This window comes from Orbicella faveolata, unplaced genomic scaffold, assembly GCF_042242905.1.
Source record: "Orbicella faveolata isolate gen_17 unplaced genomic scaffold, um_ofav_v1 contig_35, whole genome shotgun sequence".
Taxonomy (NCBI): Eukaryota; Metazoa; Cnidaria; class Anthozoa; order Scleractinia; family Merulinidae; genus Orbicella; species Orbicella faveolata.
In genome coordinates, this window is record NW_028301564.1 from 22,393,732 (window position 1) to 22,413,429 (window position 19,698).

Consider the following 19,698-nt stretch of genomic DNA (forward strand, 5'->3'; position numbering starts at 1 on the left):
CATTGAGAATATAAAAACTGAAAAACAGTGACAACAAAACAGTCTGAGCTTAAACACGAGCGTTTACAAGTTAAATGGCTTTTATTTTCCCTTAATGAATATACACAATAAATCAAGTGAAGCTGGCTAAAAATTACAAAATCTTGCATTTTGAGTTTAAGCGCCTGAGCCGGACGGACAGGTTGTCAGTTTCGGCTGTGTAGTAATTCCATTCTGGTATCTGGAAACGAACACGATGACCAGACATCAAAGCCGATACTAGTGCTTCCCGTGACCCACAAATACGTATTCCTTTTTTATCATGGGCGAAGACGTCCTTCCAGCAACCGTCTGTAAACGACTCAATCGCCACGGTGTCCTGGGTGTGACCTCGTGACTGACGGGTCCCAACCGTCCATCGCGATGCATCGCGAAGTCCACGTGTAGTTACAACTGTGAACCACCAATAGGCATTACTTTGAAACTGGATAACATTGTTGCTCAAGGTGGTCCTTATGTGGTCCACGTTTTGCGCAGAAACGCACTTGACTCCATGGCTGTTAATTGCGACATTATGTAGTGGAAAGGAATACCTCTTAGAACTCACACATCGAATTTCATGGCCATATGTTACACTGCTCTCTAGATTGGTTAAGCTGCCCTGCACTTTGATGCCATTGGCAAGGTGAGAATGCGATGGCATTGGAAGGAGCCCAGATATCTGCACATATCACTTGATACTTCTCTTAAGGCTGTTAGTCCCACGATGAGTATTGGACCCCACGTTGTACCTCGTCATTTGCATCACTCCATTAGTAGACACGATCACCCACCACCAGTAGGCATTATCTTGAAACTTATTCCAAGACGCCTTGCTGACATGTTGTAGAAGTTGAGCAAACACGTGACTGCCGTGCGCATGAACGTTGTCAGCCTCGGTACTGTAAGATTCCCCAATGACCACACGAATACGGGCTCCTGATAAGACGGCAGATATCAGCGAGTACTTCCAACCTGACTCTGCTCTTCCGCTTCCATCGTGGTGATAGGCCAACTGCCATGGTATGGAACAGGGCCTGCATTCTTTAATTAGGACAAAAGATAGAAGTTCCAAATCAATTAAAATAGTTATTGCAAAAGAGTTCCTTACCTCCTAATGATAATAAGCTTTAAGCCGTGAATATTGCGGAAAATTGGCAGATAGATTTTTGTTAAGGAGATAATCATTGGGTACTGTAAATCAAGGTGAGTAGCTACTTAGTAGTCCACGTTCCGCATGTGGGGAGGCGCGGAAATCTAACATGCGGGATCAATGTATTGTTTTCTTGGGCTGGATAATTCACTCCTACAGAGGCTCTCTTCTTTCCATACACTCTGACCGGAGATAAACGCCGGAATATGATGGGCTGCTGGGCTCGAGCACAGACTTTACCTACGCTGTTTTAACAGAAGACGTCAAAACGTCTTCTGTTAATACAAGAGAAAAACGTAGTCATAAGCGGCCCAAAATGTTACCTATTGCACTGTTCCTAAATTTATGTTAGGATAACTGCAAGAAAAGGTAAGTCTGCATACGAGCCAAGTTGTTCATCGGGCCGGAGCTTATCCCGGTTTCAGTAGCATGAAGCGACTAGGAGTATTTCTACTGCCCACTGGATGGGATGCTAGTCCATCATGGGGTTACCCCCAACATTAAGTTTCTCCGGTACCTATTTATACACCTGGGTGGAGAGAGGCAGCTTGAGAGTAAAGTGTCTTGCCAAAGAACACAACACAATGTCCCCGGCCAGGGCTCGAACCCGGACCGCTCGCTCCGAAGTCGAGCGCACTAACCATGAGGCCATCGCGCCTCCCACACTAAAAAGGTAGGAGTCCTTTAATTGTGCAAAATACAAGCATAATCCATAGACTTACCTTTCGCCAGGCAGCCTTTAATCTAAGTACAATAGAAATACAAAAAAAATAAAAGAGAAAAAAAGAAAGAAAGAAAGAAAGAAGAAAGAAAGGAAGAAAGGAAGAAAGAAAGAAAGAAAGAAAGAAAGAAAGAAAGAAAGAAAGAAAGAAAGAAAGAAAGAAAGAAAGAAAGAAAGAAAGAAAGAAAGGAAAGGAAAGGAAAAACAGTACAAATGGAAAAAAATCAGAAACGTAACATATCTCAATAAAACCGTGACTAAATTATACAATTTCTTAGTTAGTAAGAGTATTCAGCTTTTATTTCCGAAGTAAACCTTCCTGCAAATGTGACATGGAAACCTAGCGACACGCGTAGGAAATTTATAAAGCTGAGTTTTTGTTTTTTCCTACTCTTGACAAATAATTAGTTAGTAAAGAATGCTGACATAGGGACATAAAACGAGCCGATTTTTCAGAATTCATCTTTGATGCTATCATGGCCATGGGTACGTAACCAATAAACGAGCAAAAAAAGGACAAATTTAAGAGAAAATAATGTCAGAATTTTCAACTCCAGCTAGCAGAGATGTAGGCCAAAATTATCATACACTGCAATGAACATCCCCAAATTGGTCGTTTGGGTTTCTATTTCTATCTTTCCCACCCAGTATGACTTTGTTGGGGAACAGTATTTTAAAAGAACGTAATCCGATGGAGGCCCCCTTCGTTCCTGACGATTTTACAGCGGAGCGTAAAGGAAAACGGGTTTAGGATATGTAAGTGTGTCCGCAGGGAATCATTATAACTACCTGACCAACGCCAAGGCACAAAAAGCACAACATTCCAAGTCCAATGGAAATGCTCATGTTGTCGTCTGAAACGAAAATAGCGGTAGCAATATCAGTTTACAGGAAATTTTGGTTCTTCATTCGCTGAAATTAAAATAAAGAAAAGCGAACTAGTCCTGAGAAACGCGTTAAAGGCATTTTTTTTCTTCTCTCAGATCTGCGCGAAAATCAATTCGCAAACGTTTGGCATCAATCCTTATCTGCCATCGCTACTGAGACAAAAAAATAATAAGTATAAATTGAATCGAGCAACTCTACGTTTTTACTTCGCAGAGATAGTAATTCTCAAAGTCTAATGACTGTGGGATCGACAACGTTCTTCGGCGATTTCTGAATGGCAAGTCACGAAGCACAGTTTTCTTTATATGTTCTCGATTGTTATTTGTGGGTATTTTAGTTTGCCGGCCTTAATGCATTTGTAAATATGTTGACAAAACCTCGAGTACGATCTAGGACTGTAGGATGAACGCCACTATTCAGGCCTTTGTATAACAATTAGAACTAACAGAAAATTCAATTGTCCTCCTTGGACTAAATGCATAGTTGCGAGAGCTAGCTTGACAGATTGCAACTTCTTGGAAATAAAATTCAAAACTACCTAGTTATGAAGGCAAGCTGTCTTTTTGTTGAGGCAGGTATACTTATTGAATAACCTCGATCTGCAAACAGAATTAATATTTTTACTAAACTTGCTTCCACGCGAGAGCTTTTGGGCTCTCAGGTTTATTGTTGACATTGTAGAAACTCTAAAGTAATTAACAGCTACGGACGGACATTTGCTAAAGAAATCAATGTTTGGATACAAAACCTCTGTTGTGTGCGGCTACATTGTAGTGCCATTTACTAAGCCAAGAGCTTTTATTTTCTTAAGAAATTGATGTTTGCCTTAATTAAAAGCGACTTAGGCAAAAAATATAAAGTAAATACTGGTTGAAAAACACTTTTAAAAATATCTCACATCATCAACTTTGCTTTTTGGTGCAATTACGTTTTGCAAATAAAAAGAAAGAGATGCGAATAATTTTCTTAAGGTTAATATGAAATAACACAGCTTCACGACATCAACTCTACATTTCGCATTCTTGCATTCTGACTTTTAGATGCTGGTTTTTCAAACTTATATGATTAAAGGAGAAAAAGTTGGATAGCTCGTGAGCTAAGCAACGGTCCCTTTCATGACGATATTTGAACAGGTTAAGCGATTTTAATTGGAAGGCTTACAACATCAAAAGTTCCGTTTATTTTAACTTAGTTAATGCGGTATTGACTATCAAGTCAGGCACTAAAACCATGCAGGACGAAAATTTTCCAACCAAAGTAAATAAGGATATTGTCTTAAATGGCTAATATACTTATGGATAAAATCAGGATCTACACTTTAAACCGTTCATAGAAAGAAAGAAAATCTAAAATACTACCTTGTGATACTATCTCATGGACAAGTCATTTCTCAGTTTAAATGTTCTTTTGTAAAAGGATGGAAGTGCTTTGGGAAATTGTGCACCTGTTATGCTGAAACGTTCTCAAAGCGTCCGGTTACATATATATTTTCTTTGGTTTATCAATGCACGTAAAGACAATTTGAAAAAGAGTGAAGAGAGTCGATGAAACGAATAGTATGCACGATCACTGAGACCCGTCAACTTGAATGCCTCATTTTTCACAATTTTAACAACACTAAATCTGTGATTGCGGCGTTCATATAAAAGCTTAAAGTTTGCATTTACATCGGTAGTATTTCCCTTGCGCGAAAGCAAAAGGGTGATGATAACTCCAAACATTGTCTTTTTCTTCAAATGAAAATCAACTCGAATAGCTTTCATGTATAATGGCAATCATGCATTTTTCTATATATGCATCGTCCAAGTGTGTTATACTAGGAAAATATGTTTTCGTTCATCTCATGACTGATTAACATCCTGTAATTTGCAAGGAAAACGTATTTTCGTTAGATGAAATCTTTGCGTTGACGCAGAAGTATAAAATTCCATCTCAGAGCGGCAACCGTGTAAAAAAAAAAAAGGAAACGCGCTAGATGGGAAAGAGTAGCTGACGCTGTACAAGCCTATGGATATGCAAGCCAAATATGGTACTGAACTGAGGGCAATAGTTAACTTCATTGAAAGATTAGTGGATCACACTTTCAATCAAACAATGATTTTCAGTCACCCAATAATCTAAGTCTTAAATGATAACGAAAAATGTTCAATCAAGAATGTGGCATGAACTTTGAGGACAACATTTCCCGAAGACTGCAATAGACGGGCACATTTATGTCACATTTTAAGAAAATGCTATTCTCGCGAACTTCTTCTTTATTCAATCCAGCTACATTGCTTATCTTTATGTGTTTAACTTATAACCCATTTCAAGGAACTTGAAATTTAAGTCTCGCTACCGCTCCTCTTCTTCTATGTCACTTCGTCACAAGTTAAATAAATTTAACTTAAACGTCCATCCTGGAAGGTGCCTTGACCACCCTTCCACTGCGTGTCACATACTGACTTCCTGTGCTTGGGGCTGAGGTGACTGGCGGAGCCACTCCTGGGGTTGGACTGAGAGATTGAGCAGCTTCTGGGTTTGGACTGACTGGTTGAGCGGCCGGTGGTACTGGACCTGCACTGTTCCTAGGGTTAGACTGGCTCGGTATGTTAATAGGAAAATTAATTCCAGGAGAGGAGCTGCGAACTTGATTGCTCTTAAGGTCAAACTTGACCTGCTTGGGGTAAGCTTGAGGGACCTGCTGTATCTGGGATCGATTGCGGCGCAGCTCTTTTCCACTTATAATAATAATAATAATAGATTTGTATAGCGCCATATCCAGGGCTCATGGCGCTTTACAGTAAAAAATGTTATTAAAAATAAAATTTACATTAAAAATTTACATCAGTGATAAAAAATTACTAACAGATAAAATAGCTAAGCTGTAAAAATGAAAGTAAAACTAGGAATCATTAAAACCTTTAAATAAAAACTGACTAACTTAACTAAGTGACTGACTAACTAACTAGCTAAACTATCTAATCTACTAATTAACTAACTAACCAAAAGTCTAGTTATAAAATTTGTTAAAAAGATATGCCTTTATATAAGTCTTAAAATCTGATAGCGAGCCGCTCCCTCTTATATTGTTCGGAAGAGAGTTCCATAGGCTAGGTGCTACAAAAGAGAAACATCTATGACCATAGCCTATTAACTTGACAGGTGGTACTTTCAAGAGGTTTTTGGAGGAGGATCGAAGATTTCTGCTTGGTACATAAGGCTCTAGCAGTTCAGTAATGTAATTAGGGGCCTGGCCGTTGAGCGCTTTATAGGTTAAAAGTAAAATCTTATAATTGATGCGCTGGCTTATTGGAAGCCAGTGTAGCTGCTTTAAAACCGGCTTGATATGATCGTATTTCCTTGTTCTGGTAACAACGCGAGCCGCAGCATTCTGGACATTTTGTAGACGATCTATCAAAAATTTTGGTAGTCCATATAGAAGCGAGTTGGCGTTATCTAGTTTGGAAGTGATGAATGCATGTACTAACTTTTCAGTGTCTGCTAGAGATAGACAGACTCTTATCCTGCTAATGTTTCTAAGATGGAAGAAACAGGCCTTGCAGGTACTGGTAACATGCTTTTCCAGTGACATGTACTCATCAAAGATGACTCCAATGTTCTTTGCAGAAGTAGATGGCTCGATCTGTTCACCAGACACATCGACGTGGTCTATTAATGGGGGTGGACGATGTCGTGCGCTCAAGATCAAAAGCTCCGTCTTTCCTCCGTTTAGTTTCAGCTTATTGCACACCATCCACGAGTCGATCTCAGAAACACATGCTTCTATTTTAGCTATAGAACCAGGTTGTTCGGCGTAGTTGGGCTTAAATGAGAGGTAGAGCTGGGTGTCATCAGCGTATAGATGGTAGTTAAGTCCGTGCCGTTTGATGATGTCCCCGATGGGCGATGTGTATAACAAATACAGGATTGGCCCTAAAACGGATCCCTGGGGATCCGTTTTAGGGCCAATTAGATTAGCGTGGAAATTACGTAAAACCGAGTATTACAGGCATTAGTAAACATAAAATTCTATATTTTTTGATTTTGACTGATTGGTTTTGAAATAAAGGCCTGAAAACAAGCGTCAAGTAACGATGAAAGTGTGGGAAAATTCACACCTTGCAACAACACGAAAAGAGCTGTTCAGGCATCTTTCCGAGAGTTTTGGAAAAGTTCTCATTTGCAATACCCTTTCATATAGAATCATGGGCTACTGTCTCCTTTATTTATTAGTTTTTCGCTGAAAAGTAGACACACGGTTAAATATCGATGTATGACTCTGTTGACGTTCTTTAAAAGCCCATTAAGCAGAATGTGAACTAAGTACTTGTACTTACTGAGAGGGGTGGGTCTCTAAATCTTTATTTTTGATTCTTCTAAAAGAATAGCCAACAAGTTGAGATGACTTGAAATTTTGCTTAGTTTTAAAACTAAACGGTTACTCTAATAGTCAAAATTTTGACTTCTTGACGTCTAAAATATTTTCATTGCTAGCTGTCGTGCTAAGCTCCTATAGGTCATACCAATAATTTTACTGATGTGTATTTTGCTCAATTCACTTCCCAAGCATAATTGTTCACGACAAATACGATATGAAGATCTATAGAATAAATGCATTGAACAACCATCAGTACTGAATATAGCCAACCACACGGTCATCTACTGCGAGCATAGTTACCTGGTGAGTAAACTTGAAATAACCTGTTTTGGCTGATGACAGAAGATCTTTATACTTTCGAGTACTAGAAACTTCTGCATCCTCTTTAAACCCAGACAATTCTATTACAAGTTGTCACTTTTAAATCCTATAGTTTTCATTTTCGTTTTTCCTTTTTTTAGGTGACATCATGAAGTTTTTGATTTGGCTTGGTATTTTGTGCATCTTGTACCTCGACATCGTACAGGTACGGCAAATTTACCTTAAGAAGCTGAAATGTCTCGCATAGTTTGAAACTTTACCATTCTCGTTTTCTACCAGAAAGAAAATTCTCTTCAATTGTTTGTCACCAAATCTGTACCCAAAGCAATTACCACGAAAAAAGAAAAACGAAAACAAAACAAATCAAATCCCGCCGTTCTCATATATTTGTTATGGTAAGTCCCCGTCATAAAGTTTCCTCGCGCATAATTCAGTGACCACTCTCGCCGTACTTAGAAATGCAAAAACGTGCGTACTAATATTATTTTCCATGAATTTAGATTGTCTTAGTGAACAGCTTTGCAAAGATCCCGTAGACTGTGCTGTAAACCCTTGTCAAGTGTCGGCGGTTCAGCCGCTTCGTCCTGAGCGAACCAGATGTACGCCCTGCTACTGCGGTGGCTGCTTCTACAGGTGTGAAAAGCCGCCGAGGAGGGGATAAAGAATCAAAACTCTGTAGCTTGGCTTAAGTTTTCGTAGATATATAATCCAAAAAAGAGAGAATTAAACTGGATAGAGCAATGAGGGCATCATGATTCATTCTGTTTGATTAGTGTCGGTAAAGAAATGGGCAAACGCCAATAAAATGAACTAAAAGAGAGTTTTGTGTTGATGTTCGCATCCAGGCATTAGTATCAAGAGGAAAATTGTGTAACGAAGGCTTTGGTTGGCACTTTAAGGTGGTCGCTTGTCAGTTTTAAAGCGTTTCAAAACGCCCGACTGTATGAGACTACTGAGAACTAGGGATTTTGAGTCGTTTATTAAAGAACCAACCAAATTGTCGGCTGGAAAATGTGGAGGTATGTCACACAATTAACAGATGTAAATTATACGTCTCTCATAAAATTACAAAAAGGCTCACCAAAAAGGCTCTCGGGTGTTGGGAAGGGTTATGTGACGAGAAAATTTCCCAAACTCTGCAGATCTCTTGGTGTCTTATAAAATGTACACTTTCTTACAAAGTTCTACTTGTTTCACCTTTAAACTGAGTGTCTTCCCGTGTAGATGCCTTTTGAAATCGATATTAATTTGAAATGGTTTCTTGGAATGTCAAAACCGAAGAAACCATAATCAACCTGATCAATGCTGGCAACAGAATAAGACCATGCATGCTATTACAATGAATTAGTTCTTCTTACAAAATGAGTCCATAAACATTACCCACCAATCTGCTTTTACCGTCAGCTACTATTTCAGACTGCATAAGGTTTAGCTGTCTTCCTGGGAACCGCTGCATTGAAGTTCTTTTAAACAAAGCTACTGCTACTGATCGAATTGTCAGAATTAACCTTGATAAAAACTAGGCTTGATGTTACACTTCCTAGAAAGTGTATATTACACTTCTTGTATATCTTGACCAAAACACGTTGGATTAACCTAATGGCAATGCTGCTAACTTCCAGAGGCTTTTAATTCACAAAAATAACTCATGCACACCTTGCGTGCCTATTTTTTTTCCTGCGGCAATGGTTTTCTTTACGCAACTTTGTCATTGAATCGGCTTACATGCCGTCTATAAACCAATCGTAAAAAATCTTCGCATCGAGCGAGTAACTCAGATACTAAAAAAAAGAAAGCTGCCTTAAAACAGATTTATTCCGAACTGCTTTATGTTAGTTGCAATCAGTTCACCAGTTATGTTCTCCAAAAATGTTTTTTTTGTTTTTTTCTGTGTGAAATTTTGTGCAAAATCTGAAGTTGTAAACAAAAACAATCTCGGTCAGTCGTTGCGAGTCAGACGTTTCAACCGTATTTGGTGTGGATCCAAGATGGCGGCATCACAACAACAAACGCGCGCGCATGAGAAAATTTGTTGCGTGACAAGTTGTGGGTTTCACGAAAAACGAGCAACAAAGCTAAAATTTGTTGCTCAAAGTAGACCCGCGCTCTACTTTTCGCAACAACTTTCTTCAACCCGCAACAAATGTTTTTGTTTCGCGACAAGTTGATTATGCAAGGTAAGAAACGCGAAACATCAACCTAAAGCTTGCAACGAAACAATGTTGCGCCACAAGTTGAGGGTTTTTGTTTCTTGTATTTCGCCGCCTTTAGTGGTATTCCTGGTTTTAGTACAGCTTCGTATACTTGGTAGCGTAGGTGATTACGTCAATGCCAACCTTATCGCGCGCGTGGCGGTTAATCCATGCCTTACGTAATGCGCAAAACGTGCAAGCACTAACAAAAGTGGCTTATTAAACTGGATCGAATTGCGAAAACTCACCTAGAGATAGTGATTACGATTCCAAAAGAGTGCATACTCACAAAAACACTTTCCATTTAGTTTGGTCATTAAATGAGTGGTTTTCTTCAAGTCTGGAATCTTTAAAATCTGACTGCGTTTCCATACGTTAAAACCCGAAACGGTCAGCAACAAGCGGAAAACTGTGGAAATCGTCTTAGCCTATGATAGTGCATGTGGGAGCTTTAATCAACTGTTTTTGTTTTCTTATCAAGAAATTGGGAGTTACTGGTGTTTCTTCAAGAACCTGAAATTGCCTAGCATAAAGTCACAGATTCGGATGCTGTTGGAACCTGAATTTATTTTTCTTGTTTAGCTTGAAGGCGGAGCTCCGCAGCCCGAAGGGCCGTCAAGCGAAGCACCACAACTATAGGAACAGGATCACATGCATGCATAGAAATAGAAAACCATGCAACTATTTTTTTCATGGTCAACATGGCTAGCGGCATGGATCGCGGGCGCGTGGGCCCAACGACGAAAAACAACGAAGACTACGTCGCGCAATATGGCGGTGATACTCCAGCTGATAAGGGAATAACACTTAGTTAGTTACGGACTGAGCACTTCGCAAATGACACTACAAGGGCGCAACTAAACAACATTCCCGGAAAAAGTAATGTCATTATACTGTAATGGAAGTAATTTTTTTTCTCAAGGTCTTCGCAGGGGAACAGATCAGAAGGCAAAAATGATGAAACGCAGAATCGAACTATTGAATTTAGACCACGATAATGGATGTAATACGCAAGCTCAAAACTGTATTTCAACTTAAAATCGAAGGAAACCTATAGATAATAATTTAAACTAAGATAGAAAACAACAATTGAACCAAAAACCTTTGTAATAATTATATTATATTTTATAACAAAGTTTCCATTTAATGCGGACTCTGATTGGTTGAAACAGCGTGCTTTATCAGAGAACAGAGCACGGGTTGATGACAGTAAGCTGGCTTTCAAATTTTTGCTTCGGAATTTTGACAAATTTGGCCCAAATTAAACATCCCCTGTGATTCAGACAAACGCAATGGAAACGAGCTCTATGTCTACAGTAACTATGGCTCACGGAGACCATTGTTAGCAACAGCAGTGTGAAAACTGTACTAAAATGACAAGTTTTGCTAGGTTCCCGCCCACAAAACACGTAGCGAAATAAACAAATCCTCAAACTAACCAGTACTTCGATAAAAGACATTACATTTGTTACGAAGGCGGAAATTATACTTAAGAAGTAAAACAACGACAGAAAACAACAATTGAGCGGTCTCTGCTTATCATGAGAAGCTTTATTTTCGTAAAAATGCTCAATTGCTCAAAACAACACTTGCATGCAGTGTAGTAACGCTCGCTCGTTCTCTGGTCTTCTCAGCGAAGTGAACCGACGTGCGGTCAGCTCAAAGCTTGCTCTAGATATTCTCCTCTGTGGTCGGAGTAGAACCAGTAGGAGCAGTTTAGTCTGTCTAACTTTTATGCTAGTTCGGGCAATCTTGCTGCAAGTCGTAAGCTTAAATAACTGTAGCTCCTTTCAAATTCAACTCAGCATTTCGCATTTTCATCTGCAAGCTTTGAGCTCCTGGTTCCATAATTTCCATTGGAAAAGTGCACGTTTTCATGAGCCACAATACGGCCGGATTCCTATGGACTACAAACCTTTGCTTGCCTTTAGATTCTTATTTGAAAATTAACTAAAAAGCGAACTTTGAAGGCATCGTTCTTCTCTCGAAAGCCGCTCGAAACCACCCGAAACTGAAAGCTTAGCTGAAGTTCAGTTTGTGATTGACAGCTGTCGCTTCGTCAGCCAATCAAATCATTTGAACAATTCTAACGAGGATCGTGATTGGCTTATTTTAGCGTGCTTTATCAGAGAACAGTGCACGGCTGACGCCACTTTTACTCGTTTGGAAAATAAAGTTTGGTTTGAAAATTCAGCCGAATGCGCGGGGAAATTATCGGATTCTTTATCATAAAACAAATAAAGACTTCGTCTCGTGTTTTCCCCTACACTTCTTTCGTGCTCTACCGCTTCCTGCGTGCTTTACAACAGAACAGAGCACAGTCGAGGCTTCTTTATTTGTTAAATATTACCAGAGCGAATTCCGCGAATCAAATTTTACAAGAGATCCCCATTTATTTTGTAGATTGTTTCGTGCGCGATATGCTCTATGGAAGGGTGAATTACAACACTTTTCTTCTTTCAAAGTCTGGTGGTCCTACCAGGACTCCACTGACAAGGAAATTTCCCTCGCAAACAGTTCTTACCATGATTGTATGGAAGCCTGGCTCCACTCTTGTTTGAATACTATCCAACCGATTCTGTCCATACATGGATTTTGTATTAATGTAAATAGCTTCTTTGTCATTGTTATCCAGCCATACCTTGGCCTTTCCGCCGCTACCGGAAGTCCTGGTTAATAGAATCACGGAGCGTGTGTTGGGAGAAGAGTTAATCGGGGAAACGTAAATGCGCAGTTTTAAACTGCTGTATATCTGCCACGTACCCCATCCCCCTTGCGCGTCTGTGCGTAAGTTTGAATTTTTACCTTTATCAGACGCATTTTGATCGCGAAAACTTCCAGATGGTGAGAATCCTTCGTTTTCCTCGATTTTAATTTGAAGATTCGGGCGATGGAGGTCTTGGAAAATGTCCGGAGTAACTCCAGTCCAACACAACGGTTGCTTCAGAGCTTCGGTTTCGCGTCGAAGGAAGAAAGGTTCTGGTATAGGGGAATAATCAATTACACTGTACACCTTACTATCACCAAACGTGTTTTTGGCCTCTTCTACAGCCTCCTTGAGCACGCCGCGTATGTACTCTATCATCATCATGGCGACCATCGCATGCGCTTTAATGCCAATATGGCGACCGTCTGATGCGGCCTCATCGGTGATGACTGCCCTCCATTGATCGTTTTCCTTGCGACAGAGTACTTCCTTCAAACTGAAGGACGTTATATCATAATGGCGTGTTAGCTCGGCTTGTCCAAAATTTTCCAAGTTAATACATGATGGATTGATAACATGGTTAGTCTCCGAATCTAAACCTAGACCGCTGACCAGATTAATGTATAGCACCGCGGGCGCTGACGGATACTCGAGTACTTGACGAGTTAATTGTTCATAGGCTTCGGCCTTTCCTCTCAAGTTATAATTAATAGATGTTTCGATCAAGACTATATCGATCTTTTTGTCTTTTGGTATAAACGTTCTGTAGCAAAAGGCGAAGAAATAGCTTCCTGTTCCCCCGATCGTCACTTGGTATTCTTTTACAAACGCCTTCGTGACTTTACCAAAAGTATTGTTCCACCAGTTTGAGAACACTTTGAAGTACAACCCGTCCAAACTTTTTTCGTCCACTCCTAACTTTCCTCCAGCGCTATTCGAACCTCCAATGACCAGTAAATTGATTTGTTGGCCTTCCAATGCTTTTATAAGAACCTTCTTTAACCTGCCTTCATCGCCCGGTTGAATGGCTTTCGACATTAACTCACCGTTTAGCTTCAAGTCGCTCATTTGACGCCACTTGGATTTGTATTCCCACTGCTCAAATGGGTCCTCTTCTAACTCAGCCTTTAATTCCTCTTCTACACTCGCTGAAATGATATCTTTTGCAAAGGTCGCATTGAACTCTCCATTTAACTGTACGGGCGGATTCGGAAACGACTTTGGAAGGTCATTAACCGCCAGGTCGCCCATTGGATTTACTCCTTTAACTGCACAGCATTCCCTTAGCGTCACCAAAGCTATGAGCGACAAAAACTTATAGAATGTAGACGAATTCATTGTTTTGATAACTCTATAAATTGCTGTTTTGTCTTTTTGTGTGGAAAATTTATGGAGGCTTCCCATAAAGTATTAATCCCTTTGAATTGTCCACCAGTTTGAAGGCACAGGTACTGCTTGAAAATACAAACAGGCTTGCCTTTAATGGTTAAGAAGAGAAACAACACACGCTTTCTTCATACAATATGAATTTGTATCAAACCATAAGCGTAGCGAGAACTAGAATCTTTTGAGTTTGAAACCATCATGTCAGTTTTGAAGAGTCTGGAGACGTCAGTGGGCACAAGGTACGAGCCACTGTGAAGTGACCATTATATTATTGGAGTTCGTGTCAATTGAACGATCTGTTTGGAAGTGGATGATTATACATCAAGTGCCACAGTCTTAGGTATCAGTTCAGGAAACATCCTTCCCTTCTATAGCTACTGGCTCGGTGAGGGTTAAATGAAGACATACTTTACGGGTGAATGTCGTAGGTGCCGACCGAGTCACACTCACCTGTTCTTGAACCAAAATTCCTTTCTTCGCTTGATGCACTTTAGTGGTTTGAAAGTTAAGTACTTCAAGTATAGTACATCAACTGCAACAAAAGTAAATTTCGTTGAACAATTCATAGGTGATATAGGACTCATTCTTTTTTGGCATGACCCACGAAGTATATTTCTTTGAATGCGTTTTCGACAAAAAGAAAGCTTTTTCTGCAATTACCCGCCAGAACCCGCCGAACCGTTGTCGATAATGCCTTTATTTAGAAGAGCTCGTCGAATAGAACTTGGCCTTTTCTTTGCTATCAATTGAGGACAATAACTTCATAATCCTAATGAAGAGTTTATTTGGGTGTGAAGGGTATATTACATTTTTGATAGCCTCAAGTTTGGTAACCTCAGACTTCCCTCATTTCAGGGTTTTTTAAAAAGTGAACTCGTGCTTTTGACCTGCTAGAGACTGAGTTTTTTTGCAAATATTTTCCTGTTTATTGCAATGATCTGTAATCCCTTCAGTACTCTCAATTTCTGTTTGGGATTGTGCGTGTGGGATTCTGAAACCTTTTCTCATGGCGGAGATGACTCTAATGGACCTTTTCGGCGATGCGGCGGCCATTTTGAATTTTATTGTTTCAAATAGCTATTGTGGGATGCTTAGGGGGCATATACTTACTAATTTTCCACCAGAGCATCCCATAATAGCTATTTGAAACAATAGAATTCAAAATGCCTGTCGTATGGCCGAAAAGGTCCCTTCTAAACGGTGAACCTACCTTTCGACCTTTTTAAGATACATGTAAAAGGTTAATTCAATTCCGTTCAGATTAACGGAGCTCATACAATATCCATCTTCTTCACTAATAAGCCGTTCAGATAAACGGAACTCATACAATATCCACCTTCTTCACTAGTAAGTTTTGCAGCGGAATTAGTTTAGAAACAAAGTTTCCGCAAGGCCTGTCCGAGAGTTGAATCCGGGACCTCTTGCCTCGCACCCTAAGCGAGAATCATGACACTAGACCAAGTGGCCGCAGCTGAAAAAGCCTTATTCGATATAGCCCAGAATCGAGTATCCCTCTGGTTAGCCAATGGTTCCCACCTTGTATGTGTTGTCTTGTTGCCAAAACAGTGGCTAACCAACCCCACTGCGTACAGTCACATCAGCAGTACAGTCACATCAACATTAGGTGAACTTTGATGGAATTTCCGTGTCTTTTTTTCAACTTCCGAGAAAGCAAAACTCCTCACACATGTTTTCTACAAAAACTTTCGGAGAGGTCTCCGTGGTGCAATCGGTTAACGCGTTCGGCTGTTAACCGAAAGGTGGGTGGTTCAAGCCCACCCAGGGACGCTCCGTTTTATCATCAAAATTTTCTTTCTTACTTTTATGAATACACACAAGAAGATAAATATGTGTAACGTAGACGATCTCAAATTGCCACCTTTGTTTTAACTGAATTTTAATCTTGTTTGACTTAGCGTTATAGATCTGATGAATTCTTCTTCTGAAACGTTTCTCATTTGCACGCTTTTATCGAGTTTCTATAAACCATAGACTGGATCATACCTCCTTAGTTGTAAGCACATTATCTGGTAATATACTCTCCCAATAGCGTAAGACTATGTGAAGTTGGGTGGAACGCTAAAGCCGAGTAATGGCCCTACAATAGCCAAAACAAAATGGTTCACGGCCCCTTCCAACACTGATTACTCCCGTGAATGGAAAGCTATCGCGTATTGAATCCCGATAATAATATTCCCCTTTCCTAGAGCCCCCTTTCCCACCTATTAGAGTTGGAACGTGGCCTACCATATCACGCCCCCATATCAGACCCCAACATACAATATGAGACCCCGACCAACCATATCAGACCCCAACGTACCATATCAGACCTCGATCATATCAGTCTGGTTTGACTGTTTTATGTGTCGGGTTTAACTGTTTTATGTTAACTGTTGTCCCAAGTAATACAGCAATTCTTCAGTAGTGTATTGAAATTATTATGACATATGGCTATTACGAATAACCACCTAAGCCAGCAGGACTTTGGCCGCAAGGAAAAGGTTGCTCTGGAGAAGCATGATTTGGATGGTCAATGTTTCCTTTCCGACATTAACAAATTTCATTATAGGAAATTTAAAGCAAAAGTGAGATTCTGACTGGAAGGGCATGCACACACATGCTTCGTTACGGAGACTTCATGGATATGTTCACCGAGAGGCCTTTTTTAAACTTCCTGAAGGTCTTTAGCTGTTGTGATTAAACAAGGGGTGGCTCTGACGATGGGAATGCCAGTTAATAAGAAAAATAATACAGGACAATGGTAAAGAACTAAGGAAGTGGAAGGAAAAAAAGGAAATGGCTGACCAGCCTGTTTCCGGCCGGGTTTGAACCGGCGACCTTCCGCGTGTCAGGCGGACGTGATAACCACTACACTACGGAAACCGCTGAAGCTTATTCTACTCACAGATGAACAGCATTCGGATGTCGCTAAAATTTTGACTGACTGACTGACTGACTGACTGACGGAAACTAAAAAATGAAAAAGAGAAGAAATGGGGAAAAGAATGACAAACCGTACGCGTTTTCCAGTTTATCGGGCAAGAGCCGAGCTTCAACCTCGTAGTTTTAGTACTCTTGGAGCTACGGATGGACCGTGGAACTAGTGTGAATGCATGCCCGATATGGAGACGACTGACTGACGGAAAACGAAAAAAAAACAACAACAGAAAAAAAGAAACGAAAAAAGGAAAACAATTACAAACCGTTTTCCAGTTTGCCGGGCAGGAGCCGAGCTTCGTCCTCGTAGTTTTAGTACTCTTGGAACTACGGATAGGCCGTGACAGTGTGAATGCATGCCCGGTATGATGAGAGTTAACGGAAACTCGTTATAATTCAAACATAAAAGAAAATTGTGAAGTACTAATAGCAAATATAAGCCTCTTGCATTTAAAAATAAAACAAATTAAATGTTGGTAAAATTGGCAACTAAAACCAGATATCAGGGTTGAAAAGAAGAGGCACCGATGGGATTTGAACCCCTGACCTCCTGTTTACTAGACAGGCGCTCTAAGCAAGTGAACTACAGAGCCCCCTTGAGTATACGGAGCCCCCTTGAGGATACAAGACAGTACACCTCTTTTTCCTAGCCAAAGATAATGTGTTAAACCTGAGTATAATAGGATATTGTAAGCTAATTCATAATAATTTTCATCATCAGAAACGTTTCTCGTTTAGACTTCTCTGAATCCTTTTTTGTTTTCGATAACTTAGACAAAGCATTACCTGTTTTATGCAGGATACTTTTACAGTATTTTAGCCTAAATTTGGCAAGGCTGGTCGTCACGGACTGCGTAATAACTTCTTTGGGAGGTTGCGTCACTCAGAAAAATATTAACTCGCTTGGGATACAGAAAGTAAGACCATAGCCCATCTCGCCATTAACACACTGATTAAAACACCATGACTCTTTCTTTTGCTCCCATCCTTTATGTACTGTAACCTTTCTCTTAATAAGGACGGAACTCTTAAGAGCAAAGTTAGTTTCAAAACCAGCAAACCTCCATATATACTTTTGTCTCAACATGGCATGTTGTCGACTTTTTTTTTTTTTTATCTAAATCCTCCGTAGTATAGTGGTGAGTATCTCCGCCTGTCATGGTTGTGAGAAAATAAAGAAGTTAGTGAAAACAGAAAAAAAATATATAACAAAGTTTGTTTCCGGCCGGGCTTGAATCGGCGACCTTCCGCGTGTTAGGCGGAAGTGATAACCACTACACTACGGAAACCATGTTAGGCAATTAGCTGCATGCTACCAAGTAGGTCATCCAATAGCTTTGCATTTTTATCACATTATGTGTATCGTGGAAATGGACAAGTAGAAGAATGCAGTTAATTTTGCAGGAGTTTCGACCAGGTAGGAGTTTCGACCAAGTACAGTTTACGATCAAGCAGAGATTTGCTCCTTCAACAATCAAGATGCAGAAAGTCGTCAGTTGATACATCTTTTTGCAGCAGCTGCACCCTCATTATGGAATAAACTACCACTAAATATTAGAAGAACAGAGAATTTTATATCTTTTGAATCTCTTTTGAAACCATATTTGTTGAAAGAGGCTTATCATTAATTACATATTTTATGATATTGCGACAATGTTCATAATTATGATATGTGAAGACTATCTTCTAGGTTATTTATTTTATTCTTTTGTTCCTCTAATTTATTTCATCATGGATTGCGATGCATTTTACTTTTTATTTCGATCTAAATATGAGTAGAATTTGGAATTGTGATTTTTATTTTATTTTATTTTTTTATTCGTGAATAGTTTTATAAATGATTTTGTAAAGCGCATGTGTTCATATCCACATGTTAATATGCGCTATAAAAGTGCCATTATTATTATTATTGTTGTTATTATTATTACTATTATTATTATTATTATTATTATATCATGGGTGACAAATTACTCCTTAATTTTGGCGCGAAATTTCAGCGTTAATTCATAATTTCACATGTGAAATTACAAAACTGCTATGGCAACATCTCTTGTATCTCGATCTGTGCCAAGATGGCGTCGAGATTTAAGACGGTGACCACTGAAGAAGTTACGGAATTAAAAGAAGCGGCAGAAAACTTAAATACGCGAAAGAGCACAAATAACTGAATGAGGGGTTTCGAGAAGTGGTGTGACGAAAAAAGCCTTGAGAGATACCTGGAGATGATTCTTCCTGAGCAGTTGGATGAAGTTCTCGAGCGGTCTTACGCCAAACAAACAAAGAAACAAAGAAACAAACGAATAAACGAACAAACAAAAACACATTTTTAAAGACGAAAAAATGCCATAAGCAATAAGCGAAGCTTCTTTAACTAAAAATAATGGTATTGTCAATAAACTTTCACAAATGTCTATTTTACAGTCCTCCTACTGACAGCTGAAAACTGTTTATTGACGCAGTAACATGTAATGTTGACAGTTATAAGCCAACCTTTCTGACACATGAGCAAACTTTTGCAGCATCTACCTCACCCCTGCGTGACGTGTGTATTTTTCTTCAAACTGAAGCTACTCATTTTTAGGCGATGATGACAACTGTGAATGAAGTCAACAACAATAAAACAAAGATACCGGATGAATTTATTTTTCGTGGTGTTTCGCTCGTTTGTTTTACTGCCGAACTCAATGAGTAAACTGGTTGACAATCGATGTATATGTAAGCTTATTATTAAAACTACGACTGCATACGCGCATGCGTATGCACACGAACAATTGCGTCTGTGTTTTTATGTTTTAGTCAGTTATTTTGTAGTCTGAAAAATTATACTAAAACAATTATTCGCGTCAGGCTCAGTGAAAATTGGTGAATATTCACCCCGACTTCGTCTCGGTGAATATTCAGCAACGTTCGCTTCGACTTTGGCGAATAATTGTTAACTATTTGACCTTCCCAAGGTGAGGGTAGGCCAAGTTTGGCCCCAGTAAATGAACTTAGGAATACTTGGGATAACAAATA

The 19,698-nt window shown here is 39.6% G+C and overlaps 1 protein-coding gene, 1 long non-coding RNA gene, 2 other non-coding genes and 1 pseudogene across 4 annotated transcripts in view; all 5 read right to left on the minus strand.

The window, feature by feature from the left end:
• LOC149103774 (uncharacterized) overlaps nucleotides 1-19,698 on the minus strand; it is a 248,417-nt gene that overhangs the window by 62,810 nt on the left and 165,909 nt on the right. The window lies entirely within an intron of this gene.
• On the minus strand, nucleotides 134-6,913 carry LOC149103778 (uncharacterized; annotated as a pseudogene).
• Nucleotides 11,175-13,886, minus strand: LOC110062023 (uncharacterized). Its single transcript, XM_020768898.2, has one exon. The coding sequence runs from the start codon at nucleotides 13,762-13,764 to the stop codon at nucleotides 12,094-12,096; it is 1,671 nt and encodes a 556-aa protein (XP_020624557.2). The 5' UTR covers nucleotides 13,765-13,886; the 3' UTR covers nucleotides 11,175-12,093.
• Nucleotides 16,557-16,629, minus strand: Trnav-gac (transfer RNA valine (anticodon GAC)). The gene has a single exon. It is a non-coding gene; the product is annotated as a tRNA-Val (tRNA).
• Nucleotides 17,900-17,972, minus strand: Trnav-aac (transfer RNA valine (anticodon AAC)). Its single transcript has one exon. It is a non-coding gene; the product is annotated as a tRNA-Val (tRNA).